The sequence below is a fragment of the Phasianus colchicus genome, chromosome 10 (assembly GCF_987193195.1).
Source record: "Phasianus colchicus chromosome 10, bPhaCol1.hap1.1, whole genome shotgun sequence".
Classification (NCBI taxonomy): domain Eukaryota; kingdom Metazoa; phylum Chordata; class Aves; order Galliformes; family Phasianidae; genus Phasianus; species Phasianus colchicus.
Genome location: NC_143445.1, coordinates 11,049,155 through 11,064,415, shown reverse-complemented (window position 1 = coordinate 11,064,415; position 15,261 = coordinate 11,049,155). Strand labels below are relative to the sequence as shown.

At 38.2% G+C, this 15,261-nt stretch overlaps 2 protein-coding genes across 7 annotated transcripts in view; both read right to left on the bottom strand.

Moving 5' to 3' along the window:
- Window positions 1-699: 699 nt before the first annotated feature.
- RNF7 (ring finger protein 7) lies at window positions 700-5,485 on the bottom strand. Of its 2 annotated transcripts, none has more exons than XM_031596317.2 (3): window positions 5,272-5,485; window positions 2,649-2,696; window positions 700-1,198 (listed from the first exon to the last, which is right to left on the bottom strand). In XM_031596317.2, exons 1-3 carry the CDS (start codon window positions 5,440-5,442, stop codon window positions 1,142-1,144), a joined length of 276 nt encoding a protein of 91 aa, XP_031452177.1. In that variant the 5' UTR covers window positions 5,443-5,485; the 3' UTR covers window positions 700-1,141. The 2 variants fall into 2 exon arrangements, with proteins under 2 accessions (XP_031452177.1, XP_031452176.1); XM_031596316.2 differs by having other exon boundaries at window positions 5,265-5,480.
- A 461-nt stretch (window positions 5,486-5,946) lies between these two features.
- Window positions 5,947-15,261, bottom strand: part of RASA2 (RAS p21 protein activator 2) — a 53,348-nt gene continuing 44,033 nt past the window's right edge. For 3 of the 5 annotated variants that reach the window (XM_090147327.1, XM_031596318.2, XM_090147324.1), the window contains exons 24-26: window positions 10,947-14,356; window positions 9,898-10,110; window positions 5,947-6,437 (exon numbers count right to left, since the gene is read on the bottom strand). In XM_090147327.1, coding sequence (XP_090003453.1) covers window positions 14,329-14,356 — 28 coding nt within the window. In that variant the 3' untranslated portion in view covers window positions 5,947-6,437; window positions 9,898-10,110; window positions 10,947-14,328. Of the gene's footprint in view, window positions 6,438-8,380; window positions 8,460-9,897; window positions 10,111-10,182; window positions 14,357-15,261 lie in introns of those variants that run through there. The other 2 variants (XM_090147325.1, XM_090147326.1) reach the window with 2 other exon arrangements.

Genomic DNA, 15,261 nt, shown 5'->3' with positions numbered 1-15,261 from the left:
TTAAAAAACCAACAAAACATATGTTCAGATTAATAGTAATTACTTCAGATATTAATGGTAAAGCACTAAAATACGCACAGGAAAAATCACAGGTCTGATCCTATTAAAAATAATGAGATATTGAGGATTTCCACAGCAGTGAAACAATACTTCCTCTTACATCCCAAACCAAACATGTAATCCAATAAAATAACAATGAAGAAATTTCTGTAAATGAATTCTGATGAAAGCACAATTTAACATTATCTTCCTAGATTTAATTGGTACCTGCTTTCCTCGGGACATTAAAATGGTTGTTTTTGTTTTCCATATTAGACAGCTAACCAGCAACACGGTTAACACCATGACTAAATTGACATCCATTGTGTGCCTTCGTGCCAAAAATTTCTGGATTAAAAGTACTTGTGTCCATGAACTTTAAAAGAAACATAAATTTAAATCACAGATGTGGTTAAATTTTAGTAAGTACGACTGCAGAAAACGTGTAGAATCTTAAACAGCAACAGACTTCAGAGATGCAACTAATTTTCTTAAGCCATAAAGAAAGCCTACGTGAGAATGCTAGTGTTGTCCACACGCTATTAGTTTTAGATTAAAAAACAAAATACTTGCTAAAACACTTAGAAGTGTTTTTGTATACAGTATTATTTGGAAAACAACGTATTTATCCAAAACCAAAATAATTTATCAGACACTAAGTTATACAGCACATCAGATTTAATAGAAAGGTCTCCTTTTCAAGTTAATTCATTGCTCTAAGTAGAAACATTACATGAATTTATTTGGCATATAATCTGCACCACCACATTTCTATGCTCTTGATATAGTTAACACTCAAATCTTAACAAGACACATTTAGTAATGCAGTGCCTCTCTCTCTTCAGTTGCAGAAATACCTGCAGTAAGTCTCACCACTGCCTCCCAGTACAGCAAAGAGCACACAGCAAAACCACACTGTTCCCTGTAGCAGATAAACTCAGTACATCACGCCATGATTGGGATGTTCCACTCTTCTGTATGAGCGTATGGCATAAGATATACACAACTCCAACAAGTCCAACAGAAAACTTCCGGTGTTTTCATTTGCCTATTCTCTGGACTACCCAGTCCTGCTGGCAGAGGGGACAACGATTATTCTGTTTCACCCACAACGACATGCAGCAATTGTGGAAGGAATGATTGCATTCTCCCCAAACCACTGAAAGAGAAGAAAGAACATGTTCTAGTCATGCTCAGATGTCCCAAGATCAACACTCATAGCAAGGTCCAAGCTGCTCTTCTCAGATGTTTGAGACCACTGCAAACTTATAAAACCTTTAAAAAGACAAAATGTGTCATCACGGAGTCTGGATGATTGCAGTCATTCTGACAATACTTCTCAGTTCTCCGTCACACACCCTCTCACATGTGTATTCTCACCTTCCTGCATAAAGTATCTGGAACAGATCTGAGTAGCAATTCACCCCTGGGTAAGCACTTCATTTTGACTGTCACATTCAAAAACATCACCAATGCACCACTGACACTATCTTACTATCATACAAGAGAATGCTACCAAATTCTCACCCAAAATGCTGCATCTAAACTGTGTGAAATCAAGGAAGAGCATTTGACACTGCATATAGCCTCAAAACAGCTACACTGGCAAAATAAATCAGAAGTTATTCATGGGCTACAATATCTTCAGTGCTACAAAATGGTTACATACTGCCCATGTACTCATAAATATTAGTTGCTCTGTTTTTTCCTTTATTAGCTCACATTTTCCTTAATGAAATATAAGAGTACCAACCAAAGGAGAGCTGTAATTTATATGTTGTTTTCCCCTATTTTAAACAGGACACTTAGGAAGCCACTTAGCAAGGCATCTGAAACAGGAAATTCCTGTTCTGGTTAAAACAATCATCAGAAACAACAGTGAATTAACTTTGAGACAATACACTTCAAAGCAGAAAGAACAAGGGCGTGGAAGGCTTTACCACCAGCTTAAGAGTTAACTTAAAGATTTAAAGCAAACAATGTGAGACAATTTTCACTGTTTCCGATTTAAATATATTGGAATTGAGATACAATTTGTTTTTGCAGATGTTGGCAAGCAGTGTAAAGTATGTTCATGATTAAACAGCATTATAGCAAACTCAAGTGATTACGTTTTTTCAAATGAAAACTGAAAAAAATCAAGCAACAGTGTCTGAATCAACTGTGTCTGAATCAACACTGGGAAAAATATCACTTTTAACACAGTCAGGAATTTATTTGAGAACAGAATTCTCTGGATATTACCATCGCGCCCTCTGGCTCACATCCCAGAAGGAAAAAGGAGCCATTCCTTCGCCCACTTCAAAGTGCGTTATCCTCTACTCCGTTACAGCCAGGATGAGAACCCAAACCTCACAGCTATGTGTATGTTGACACTGCAAACGTGACAGCGTCCTGCTCCACACAGCATGCCTGGCACTAACACTAATTTAGTGGTGCTCAAAAAATCAACTGTAAAGTATTACTAACGTAAAGAGATGACACACTGTACAACAAAACAGCAGTTTGATTCTGAGCATTAATAAACTCAGTATTCCCTTCAAACGTGGAAATGCACCCCACGGAGAGAAGCTTCAACTTAAAAGCAAGCGAATGAAATCACTACATACCAACACAATCTTCTTGTTTGTTTTCAGCTTGACATCTAAGGCAGGCATCTAAAAGTAAACAAGAACAAGACTCAATCTGATGCTCAAGATTCCATCTTAAGAATATGCTTGACAGAAGAAAAAATTTAACTTTAAAACCAATTTCAAAAGGTAAAAATCTCTCATTTTGTTGTCCACTTCAGCCTTTGAACATTAAATAACAACTCCCCCCAAATTTCAAACAATGAATGAGACGATGACACGTCTATCTGAAAGAGATCAGAGGGACTCTAAACTGCCCAACAAGTTCTATTGCTCATATTTTCTCAACTTCTGCTGAAAAAAAGCCTTCTCCATTTTGCAGATACAACCACCAGCAGGCCTGTGCCAAGGCACTCAGGCACATTAAGAGCAGAGCGAGCACACAGCCAAACCCTAATTACAGGACTTTGTTTTTCAGATGTCAGCAGCTCCTTTTAAGGAAATCATTCACAATTTTCATTTCTTTGGCCTCTACATCTCTCTTCACAACCCCCACTTCCTGCTGCCATTCTTTTATACAGTACTTCTACTTAATGGGAATCTGCACGTAGTTTTGGGAGTCACACACAAACATGTCTTTAAGCACTGGTCAATTCAATAATATAACTCAAGAGATAATCATGGAAAAATATCCAATTAAAAATATTTAAGTACTTCATCAGTTCCAGTCCATAGCTACACAGTTGGATGACAGATATAGCAGTCACAGAGAAAGAGAAGTTATAGCTTCTAGGCATAGTAGTGTGCCACACATATAGAGCAGAAGAATAGCTTTGTTTCTCCTCTGCACCAAGACACAAACTGCCTCAGACACGCAAGCACATACTATGCACAACAGAAAGCATTCAGTTACTATGGCAACATACACAGTGGAAACCCCTCTTGGTTTCCTCCAAAGGGAAGGTAACAGTTAACAAGTGCCCCGCAGGTTGGACTTGACCTGCAGGTCACCAGCTGGATCATGTTTCCCTAGAAGACAAAAATATAGCATGCTACAGGAATTCCAATTTGAATATTTCTGCCAGATATTCCAAGTAGTTCTATTTTAGATACACCTGCTCTGTCCTCATTTTCTCAGCTAACGCAGAACAAAGAGCACAGAAATTGTGAAGCAGCTGCCCTTTCCTCACTTAGATGAAAGTAAAGTGGCAAACAAAGCTTCCTGATGTCTGTTCCTGCAGTTTTAACTTCCACAGGACTAGGGGCCACGCAGGAAATATTCAGACACTACTCCATGGTATGTGAAAGCAATCTGATTTGGAGTCACCCAATATGCTGGGCAGTCAGCTGGGGGGACTGGCAGCCACTCAGAAGGCAGCTTTCCTATCCCAGCCCTAGCTCTGCACTTTCAGAGAGACAGGACACAAAACACAGCATCAACATAAGCTGTCCCCAGTCCTGTACTGCAGTTCTAAGGGTGCCAGCTTAACAAAATTCAGTTCACTCACATCGGTTCAAGGAGTTAAACCTGCAGCAAATGATGCTGGCTAATGGTTCCCTCCCTTCCACAATCAAACACGCTGACTTCAAACATGCAGAGCCAGCATAGGCCTGGCACTGCCTGCAGCCAAAGGAGGCTGTGCTGCAGCAGCTCTGCAGGAGCCTGGCTGGGCCTGGCAGGGTCAGTGCCGAGTTGCTTGAACCCCGGTCAGTAACGATCAAGTTTCACGTTCTGGCAAATAATTTGCTTCCAGAAATGGTCACCAGAAGTTTCTCTTACTTTCAGATGAAAAGCAGCCCCATGGCATAGTAACAAAAAAATGTAAATGATTTTTTTTTTTTAATCAAATGTGTGGGTAACAGTTGGACTTGTTTTTTGTTTTTAACTGCCTCAGAAGAGAAACGTGTTCTTAAAATTACTGCTTACTCACAGAAGACCGAGCCCACTTCCTATTTCCACAGCAGTCTCTGCTCACTGCGAACACAGAAGGCTGATCTCAGTGTGCTCAGAGCAGCATCACGGCAAAAGGGCGGATGCGTGTGTAACAGAGGAGCGTAAAGGATTCTCAGACACACACACGTCAGAAAATGCTAATGCCGCTCACTGACCGGGCTGCTTTTCAAAACCGATTTCAGATCGGGTGAGCTAAGCCCCCATTTTTCTAATAAGCCTTCCAGCGTATTCACGGGCCGAACCACAGCGGAAATCAGAGCGCTTGGGAAAAGACGTCGCGTTAAGGTAAGCAGAAGCTACTCTTTCTATTCGCCCGCAGCACCGCTTCAAAACGAGCGCAGGCGGCAGCACCGCAGCCCCGCCACCCACACGCAGCCCGCACGGCGCAGGGCGGGCCGCGGTGCCGGCACACGCAGGCGCGGCCGGGCGGCTGAGGCCCCGTCGAGGTGAGCGCGCACCGCGACCGCGGCTCGGCCGGGGCCCTCAGCGCCAGGGGCGCCTCGGGAAGCGGGAACGGCCCCCGCCGCCGGGGCGGGCACGGAAGGGCGAAGGGGGGTGGAGGCGGGGGGCACGGCCACTGCGGGCGGGAAGCCGCGTCCCTCGACGGAGGGCGGCCGCGGGGCAGCGCCGGCGGTGGGGCGGGCGCCCACAAACGCAGGGACGGCGGCCGCGGCGGGCCGGGCCCTGCCGGCTGCGCTTACCCATGACCTGCACCCGGCAGATGGCGCAGGTGTCGCACTCCACGTCCCAGCTCCACATGGCCACCGCGTTCCACTTCTTCAGCGAGAACATCTTGTCGGGGCCTCCCGCCTTGGAGGCCGAGGAGCCCGGGTGCGAGTGGGGGGCGCCCGGCTCGTCCCCGTCCTCCACGTCGGCCATGGCGGAGGGGCGGGGACGCGGCCGCGGCGCGTGGCGGCGGGGCTGCAGCGCCACCTGGCGGCCGCCGGAGCACCGGGCGGGAAGGGCCCGCGGCTGGCGCCCACGCCCGGAACGGCCGTCCCCGGGGCTGCGCCGCGCCTCTGCTACCGCCTCAGGAAGCGGTGCTCCTTCCTCAGTACTCCCAGCGCGCACGCTGGGACCGTGCCTCCCGGACGATACCGCGAGTGGCTTACGGGAGAGACCGCAGACGTCCGGTGCCTGAAAGCCAAATCGTGGAATAGATTCCTTAGAGGCGGAAGGGACCCTTGAAGGCCATCGAGGCCAACGCTGCTGCAGTAACCAGGGACAGCCCGGGGGTCCATTTCGGTACCTACATCACATTGTGGTGCTGAGCTTTAAAAAACAGCCTGGGTTACTGCTTCATGGAGAAATGTTCCATATGGGCATTTTAAATTAAAAAAAATAAAATCTATGCACAGCAGAAATGCCGAATTTGAGTGAGGCTTCAAAGCACTGTTTGGCCAAGCCAGCTTTCCTTCAAGAACTGCTGTTGATTGTCACAGCTGAGTTATACCTAATTATACAGGCACAAGAATAATGATGTATAGAAAGCGATGTATGTAAGAATATGGACTAAGAAAATTAGAATCTCTCCCCCTTCTTGAAAATATCTGTTTCTTAACTCCCTTTCACAATTCAGGATATTTCATCAAGAAATGTAGTTTTCCCTGTAACAAATAATTTATGTCCATTATTCAACTCTTGCCTGGCAACAAAAGTAATTTTTTCACATTAAACATTAAAATTCAATAGATAAAGCAATTTTGGATAACCCAAACATCACCTGAATGGACTGGACTGCCTTCACAAAAGGGAGATGACCACCAAATCCTTCTGGAATTCCAACTCGTGACCTGTTTGCCAAGACTGCTAACAGATGGAGCTGTACACTTCAGCAGACTTGCACGCAGTGCTTCTTGTTTACAAAGATCTGGCTTTGGGTAGTAAAGGCATAAAAATTCTGATTACTTCAGTCATATTCATCTTAAAAATCTCTTCCTATGCCTATCAGCTCTTGAGACAAGATGGATGCATCTCGTAACTGATAACACCATTAAAAAGCAGATCAACAGAGGAAACAAAAGATCTTAAAGTAACTACTTCCTAGTCAAACTTGTTAACCTTAATTCAAATATTTGTATCTCATCAGGTATATATATAGATGGATAAAAGAATTATGGCACTTCTGAACATAAATTAGTGAGAATAGGTGTAATTCAGAAAGTTCAAAGTGATTTTGTATACATTTTCTTCTCTTATTTGCATAATTCTACTTTGATAATACATTGCATTTTTATACCTTTTTGCACAGATATTTATATGTTAAATATATCTTCCAAGATTAAAAATGTCTGAAACCAAAGCAGATTTTATTTCTCCTATGTGAAATATTAACTGTCTCTGAAAGTAATTTAAAACAAAAAGGAAAATAATTAACCTGACGTAGTCTCTCCCTCCTTCTAATTTAACGCAATCTTGTCTGGCCATCTCTAATTTTTCTTGACAGGAATGGCAAGGAAACTGGTTGTAGTTCTCTTTAGTTTGGAAGAATTCGTATGAGCTAACTATGAAGCACAATGTAATTACATTTGGGTGCCATCAAAATGTAGCACGTTGGTGATATATTTGGCACATGTAAAAACAAAACACTGATTTAAACAATGTGGCAATGATGGTATTAACCTGCAACCATTCCCTGTGCTTTCTCATTTTATGATGCTACAAGTGGTTTTTCCCTCCCTCTGGTCTCTCTGCCTTTCTTCTTGATACAAGAGGCCATCACTCATAACAAGCTTGGCTGCTGAGCATAAGAGTAGAACTGAAAAAAAAGCTCAGAGTTTATACTCAAAGGCTCTGAAAGACTGAGATGTCCTTTTGTACAAGCGAAATTGCCAAGGTGACACTGCTTTCAATATCAGGATGAAAAATGTTTTGAAAAAGTAGTTTTTCAAAGTGGAAAGGAGGTTAATTCTCATCTTGTACCTGCCTTGTTCTACCTTGTCAACTGTAGAAATAAAGAACATGCACTTGTTCTGGGCAGTGCAAGTTGTAGAGCAATTATGATATAAGTACCTGTGTATATTTTGCTTCATAGAAAGACAAGAAGTTTCCTATCCAGTAAATAATTTCTTGGTTATTTTAACATCTGAATAGTTCATAGAATCAAGTTTCCAAGAAGTTTTGAATAAGTTCTGTCCTGACCCTCTGAAATTCATCTGTTCCATATAATTACACAACATTATGAAGGTAGTGCTTAGGAAAATGGCAACATTTTAATCCACAAATAAAACGTAATTATTTCACATAGGGTAGGGGATGACTGCATTGGTTCACATCATTCAGACTTTGCTGAAAATGTTCTAAATTGCTTATTTAATAGAGGAATTTGAACTCATCGCTCATTGAACGATTGTTCAGATACAATTCTATCTGCACACGCAATTGTGAGCTATAAAATGGTGAAAAACCTGCTTGTTTTGGAACTATGAATACATAATAGCAGGTATAAAAATTTGGACTTCTTTATATTATGCAGTTTATAATCAACTATATTTCTGCAAGAATTTTACAGTAAGATATGGCATCATTCATCAAGCATTTATTCTAAGTTCTGATTGTCTCCAAGTCAAAGAACACTCTCTGAAAGCTCCAAGTGTTTGACACCCAATTTCAAAACAGAAAACTTGCACAGATTTCTTCTTATTGTCCTAATCCCATTTCAACTGAATATACTTACCTTCCCCTCATAAGATCATCTTCATTTCCTATGCACCTTTTAATAAAACTGTAATTATTGCACAGACTGTTTTGGAAGAAAGTACAATTATGTCTTTCATAGATTCCATGACTTTTGAGAACGGAAGCATTTGAAAATGACCTGACTTGTGTTATTTTTCCTTTCTTCTTTCCTCATACAACATTTTTGAAGTTTTTTTTCCCCCTGCAGCTTGCTTACTCTGAAACATAGAATCTGAGGTTATTTTTACTAATAACAAAATTGTTATGGAAATGTCAGTTTTATGATAATGCAACGGACAGTTATGTAAGTATTTGTGTATCTTGGCCAAATAATTCGCAGGCTGAACTGTATTAGTACACTTGCTGTTTGCTCTGTCAATAGAATAATGTATATCAGAAGTCTTAAGCACTGTGTCAAATTAATTTATCTGCCAAAGAAAAGAATTCAAGCATAGCTCTCTGCCAAAATTGTTCCTTAAGCTCTAGATCATCTGTGTCTGTGGCCTTCTATCAATATGAACATGCTCAGCAGTGCCATTAATGCCAGTATTAATTATTCTACTGTAGTTATAGACAAGACCTCGCTAAGTACACCTGTGACAAAACCACCTTAACCTTTTACTGAAGCTGCCTGAAGAAACTGCCAAAATGGGACATACTTGAAAGATAATGTGTAGTTTATGTGACAAAAGTCTGAAGCACATCCAGATATAAAAAATAAATAAAAACAGGAATTTGGGAAACATACTGCATTAGTGAAATAGATTGAATACCACTTTCACAGTGGGAAGGTCTCACTGGGCAGGAGACTGAAGTAGTCACAGAAATACTGCTACCAAGAGTAGCAAACTGAGTTTAAAAAAGTAGCACATTCCAGCCATTCTAGCTATATTGCAATGTTCAGATGTGATTAAGCATGAATTTTACACAAGTGTGGGTAAGAGTTCAAAGATTAACAAGTACCAGAAATTCAAATTTAGTGCTTCACATATTCAGTGAAATGGATCAATACCTAGTATTCAGAAGGGAGATCCTTAAGAAGTTTTTACAGAAGTAGTTAAGGACTTTGTGTGGGAACCTCTCTGGAAACCTAGACTGAACAGCTCCTGGCTTCAGTGAACTGCTCCATTAGGTCTAAATCCTTGAGATGTCTCCATTCTTCATACAACACTCAAGCTCATCCACAACTGCTGAATCTGAGTCTCAAGGCCAACAACACTAAGGTCCCAGATGACTCAAATTCCAACAAATACTACACTAAAATCTTGTTTGCTAATTATTTTATTCTGTAGTAAAGCTCAGTTATTGCTATTCCCTCCATGTAGTGTGAACTTTCAAACTCAAAGCTCATCTCATATTTCACTTATTAACTTTTTAACAAATTAACTGTGAAGACAAGATTATACTTATTTTAACTGAGGTTAGCTGTTTGAGAATGGGACTATATTCTGAACTGAAAAGCAGGTTATCTTCTTGTAAAGTTATGAAGAGACACTCTTTAATTGCATTTCTAAACAACGTATAGAACCTTACTGCCACCTACATGGAAAGAAGAGGCTGAACTGTACCTACCTACCCTTCCCCTTGTAAAGTACTTCATAGGTCTAAGGATAAAACTGTATCATAAACATCAGATCTGAGTACAATTGTAGATACCTTGATTTTTGTAGGGGACTTTCCCTTTTACTAGTTCTACAGTCTGCAGACTTGTCATCTGATGAAGGCTTGTTTCTCTGTCACCCAGCAGCAACATCAAAGGGTCTGCAAGAGACGTAGCTGCAGACTGTTAACCACGTGGAGCTTCCACCCCCATGGTGCTAGCTGGCTCCTGAGGTAACCCTTCTGTAGGTACAGTCTCCTCACGCTCATCTAGGAGGAAAACATTCCATCAACAATCCGGCTGGCTCTGAAGCCTTTTGCTTTTTATCACTCTTTGCTCCCTGACACAGTGCATTTTTTCCACTCAAACGCCAGTGTGGACTAAAAGAGGGGATATCTTGCACTTTTTGAGAAACCAAGTTCTTCTACAGTGCTATCTCAGCAGGACCGGGTAAGAAATTTTTATCTTTAAATTCTGACTTCAAGTCACAGTAAATTGAGCTGTTCTATGATTGTCTCTTTATTCCACTTAAGAAGAATAACCAGAAATAAAGGATGAGAGAGAAAAGTCACAGACCTTTAGAGCAAGCTAATTTGCTCTAAAAGGCATATAATGTTTCTAAAATGTCTTTATAAAAATTCCTGGCTTCCTTTTGGTGAAACTTAACTACACTATAAACACACAACTGCCACAGCATTTGCAATACTAAATAAGCTAAAATAATTATGACCTCAAATCAGTAAAAGCTCGGTCATTGCAACTGAATGGAACATCATATCCAGCAAGATTAGAAATGTCTACATAAATCAATGTAAAGAATAATCAAAAAAGCAGTTTAACGTGGTTGTGTAAAAATTTCAATGTCAGAAGAGAAACAGACTTTGCATATTTCCTCAATATAAAACAAAACAAAAAAGGCAACTGCACATTAAACCTTATTCTGATATTGTAGAGCTGTAGATTATCAAGTTCCAGATACCGTGATGCAGGTACATCAAAATCTTTTCTCACTGTAAATTTTATGACAGAATTCAGTAACTGACAAAGCATTCTGGCAGTAATCTCATCAAGACTGAACATGCTAATCTGCATAAATCATACAAACCTTAAATATCTTTTTGCATCTGCTCATGAGTTCCTTAGTTAAATTGTATGCATTCTCCCATTCTGCTACAAGTTATGCTTGTTTGCTTCTGGGAGCTTTTGCTTGCTGGTCTGATCTTTAAAAAAAAAGCACTCATACGGAATAAAAGAAAAGTTGAATGAGTCCATCATCATAAGTAAATGCAAAAGAACTTAGTACTTTAAATTATGTACAAATAAGCATAAATTAATGTCACATCATGCTCACATTAGCTGGGAATAGAACAGAATACTGCTAAAATTGCCACAGAATCTTTACAAATTTGTTTGGAGTGCTCATGGAAAAAATTCTTTCTACATTTCCTTCATCTTGAATTTCCTCTACTTTCTGAATCTTTGCAAATGATTGCAGTGATGTTAAGATTGGCCTTTAATACAGCTTACCTTAGAATTAATAAAAATTTATTCCAAAGTGTCTTGACAGTCTGTACTCTAACTCCTAATACAAACTTCCATATCAGCAATAAGTGACAACAGGTCAGCTCTCCATACAAGGAAATAAAACATCAAGGCAGTAAAACACGTAACTACAAAGTTATCTTCTAAAAACACCTAAAACAAAGGGAGAACAGCAGGTGACAAAAAAAATATTTTTTCTCCATATGCAATCTATTTAAAATAGTTCAGATGTATATATAACACTGGAATACTAGATGGGTAATGAATAAATGAAGAAAATGTATTGTCTAACACCAGAATTAGATATCCTTTAATACATCAGACTAGGTGTTGTAAACATTTCAGAACTGTCATGTTACTGAAGCTTCTTATGTACACTGCTATGCTATTAAGTAGCACTTCTCACTCCAGCCATAACCCTAAGTTAGACTGCAGCAATGATGTAGATGACCACAAAAGATCCCTCAAATTAAAGTTGTTTTTCTTTTTCCTCTGTGTACTAGACACTTATTTTGTTATAACCAACTCCTGTATGGAAACTCTTATGTAGTCAGTCTTCAAGTCAACATTTTCAAAAGCCAGGCCTTGCAGTAAGCACACAGCATATCTCAAGTTTGTTGAAATTTATTTATGAGTTATTCTCAAGCAATGTTACAAAACATTTTAATGTTTGATAAGAAAATAAAATTTAAATAAAAATACATTCAACAATACATCAGCATAATACAAATTGAAACTAATGATAATTTACAATCCAAACAGAACTAATTACTGAATAACATCATTTTTCTAGACTAATCAAAATGAAGGCAACTTTAATAATTAATCATCCTACTTGTACCTAATTAAATTCTAGAACATCTACTGTGTTTTGAAACATTATAAAAATGAGAAATTAAATCCTACTGGTCACAAATATTCAATGGCCTTTGTTCTTTTTCCAGTACCATCAAAGAAAAAAGTGCATTTTCTTTATTAACTTTTTTTAAAAAAAGTTCCAAGTGTTTTTCCATAATTTGGATTATGAAACCTTTAAAAAATGGCCCCAAGGAAGACATGCTCTGCCACAGTGTAATCAACGTATAGCACAAACTAACTTTGACAGATAAAAGCACTTAATTATTGTTTAATGGCAACTTTTTAATGGCAATTATATAGACCCAATTTACCTTGGCAAAACACATTTCTTGGCATTAATGTGATTCCCACCACTCCAGTTTCAACCGTTGGCAAATGAAAGTCCCTTAAAATACATCAAAATTGTTTAAGTAAAGGCAAAAACAGCGGAGGCGACTGCATGATTGTGGCTTTGCAGGTACTAGTACTGATTCCCAGACATTCTATGACGGTTTGTATGGTTTTAAAACAAATAGTTATTTTAACAATAGTTACATTCATTAAAAAACATTTTCAATCTTGTCTTGCCAGTGTGCTTCATTACAGAAAACCTCCCTACAACAGTGTTACAAATGTATAGTAATTGAAACAGCTTACATTTTTCAAGCATTGTGGATTTCTACTCTATTTCTATGTCACATTTCTAAGTAATTTGGCCAAAATCATGATTGTAAAACAAAACACACCAACAAATAAACAACAGAAGATCCCACAGCAAATGCTCCAAAAATAAAAAGTACCACATATAGTTATTGTTAAAAATAGTATTCCAAGGAGTACCATTATATTTAATACTGATGAAGCAAAGTTGCCATCTTTGCTTCTTCTTGGTTATATACATAAGTTCTTTCAGCAGAAACCTAACTTCTCAGATGAAATGAGCAAAAATTAATCTTACTAGAGTCAAGAATGACAGTTTAAAAATTGTGTTAATTGGCAAATAAGAATTCATATAACTAAAGATATAAAAATATTCACTGAAGCATTGTTTAAAGAAAAACAATGTTGATCATTGAACTGATCGTAACAAGCAGATACTACAAAGTATCTAAAAATAATCTGGGATAGTCCAGATATCTAAAGTGCTTTGAGTGATTATAATAGAGATTAATTATTAGATTTGTAGTCAAATGATGAACTGAACCTAGCTATTATTTCTTTTTTTTTTTAATCAAAAAACCATAAACAGGATGATGTAGATTGATTGGTACTTAACCATAATCAGTTCACATTTGAGTTTGTTTGTTTTATCCATAGGCAAACTTATTTATGAAGAACACTGCTACCCTGCATTTGTTTTCAGATTAAGAAAAAAAAAAAAGTACCTTAAAATGTACCCTAGAGGAAATTGATAGTGGTCTCATGTCACTCCATATACTACTCACTCCAAATGTAAACAGGAGGCATAATAAAAGTTCCCTGATTTCTTCTTCTTTAGTACTTAAAAAAAAAAACAACAAAACCTAAACTCTGGTGTCTGCTGTCCAGATTATTTGCAACATACTGCTGTAGTTAGACCAAGTTCTGACAACACCTAATATAAGAAAAAAAAATGTCAAATGAGTTTCACACTCAACTTCAGATCTTTTCTATGACAGAGTATCGTGGGATTTCTATTTAAAGATTGTTATCAGCAGGGCAGGCACTCATGGTAAACTCATACAAGTTTGCAGTACATGCATTAAGAGATGCAATACAACCAACAAACGTCATGTTGATTTTCTTCCATTAAAAAGCTTATTTGTTTAGAAAATTCTGTCCTAAAACAGCAAACAACTCTTAGATTTATTCACATTTGTTACTGTCAGAACCTGGAACTTCAAGTTCTTCAGCAAAATGAGAATAAACTTTAAAAGACCAGATTTCCAAGTAGCTAGCTTTCTATTAAATATTAAATAGATTGTCAACACAACTAGCATCTATTTCATTTTTAAATACTTTGTGAAAATGCACATAATGAACTACAAAATGAAACAAAATAGAAAAACAGAAAACTTGAGAATGTTTCCAGTTTCTTTTTTATCCAAGTGTGCCATAGTTGGTTTCAGTTAGGAAACCTTTCCAATTGGATTTTTTCTGGAAAAAGAGAAAACATTACATGTAAATATTTTTAATGGTTAACATTTGCTTTTTAATTCTTTCATATAGTTTTTAATCATTAAGAAAAACTATATATTTTTTTTGCATAATTTCTGGATGTTTGTGATTTGCATAAAGCTTTATGTACTTGCATATGAAACTTGTAAATCAATCATCAATTTTTCGGAACATCCTCAGCCCCATAGCAAAGTAGGGGAATGACATTGTTGTGGCATTCATTCTTCTGAAAATTTAAATATTACTGATGCAACAAAGAAAACACAAAATTTGAACAGTGTCGCTCTGTGGACAAAAGCTCGGATCAAGGAGAATCAAAAGAATCAGCTCTGGAGCAATAATGAACTTAAAAAAGATTTTTTAAAATTCAATTTAAAAAATTTGCATTTATCATTGAGCATGACAAGGGAATTTAAAACAAGGTATGTAATAAATGTATGTTTTCAGTATAATTTTATTTACACAGAACCTGATAATTTAATTTTACCTGACACTTGATAAAAAGAAGTTAAAAAAAAAAAAGCACTAGAAGGTAGTCAAACAATTGAACTCCTTAACTGAAATTTGACAAGATAACTTTATATTTTAAGGAACATTTTAAGGAATGTTAGCAGACAGCTCAGGTTAACACGTGAAGCACACACAAACTTTAAATTGCAAGAAAAAACAGACTCATTGTTTATGGGAAGCTCAACACAAACACAGATGAAACAATATTCTTCTGGCACGAGTTATCATCTATCAACTGGTGAAGAGCTGCACTATTACAAATGAAGGAAATGACATCCCTTATTTTCCTCCATGTCTTCCGGTTGTCTAAAACTAATTTTGGTTGAGTTATTGCTACCTGAACTTTTTTTTTCTTCTTATATTTTTGTTAGTAA

Coding starts and splice junctions, on each gene's coding strand:
- RNF7 (XM_031596316.2), bottom strand. CDS start 5,442: ATGGCCGACGTGGAGGACGGGGACGAGCCGGGCGCCCCCCACTCGCAC. Junction 2,697..5,264: donor CTGCCGGGTGCAGGTCATGG/GTAAGCGCAGCC, acceptor GTTTACTTTTAG/ATGCCTGCCTTAGATGTCAA. Junction 1,199..2,648: donor CAAACAAGAAGATTGTGTTG/GTATGTAGTGAT, acceptor CTTCTCTTTCAG/TGGTTTGGGGAGAATGCAAT.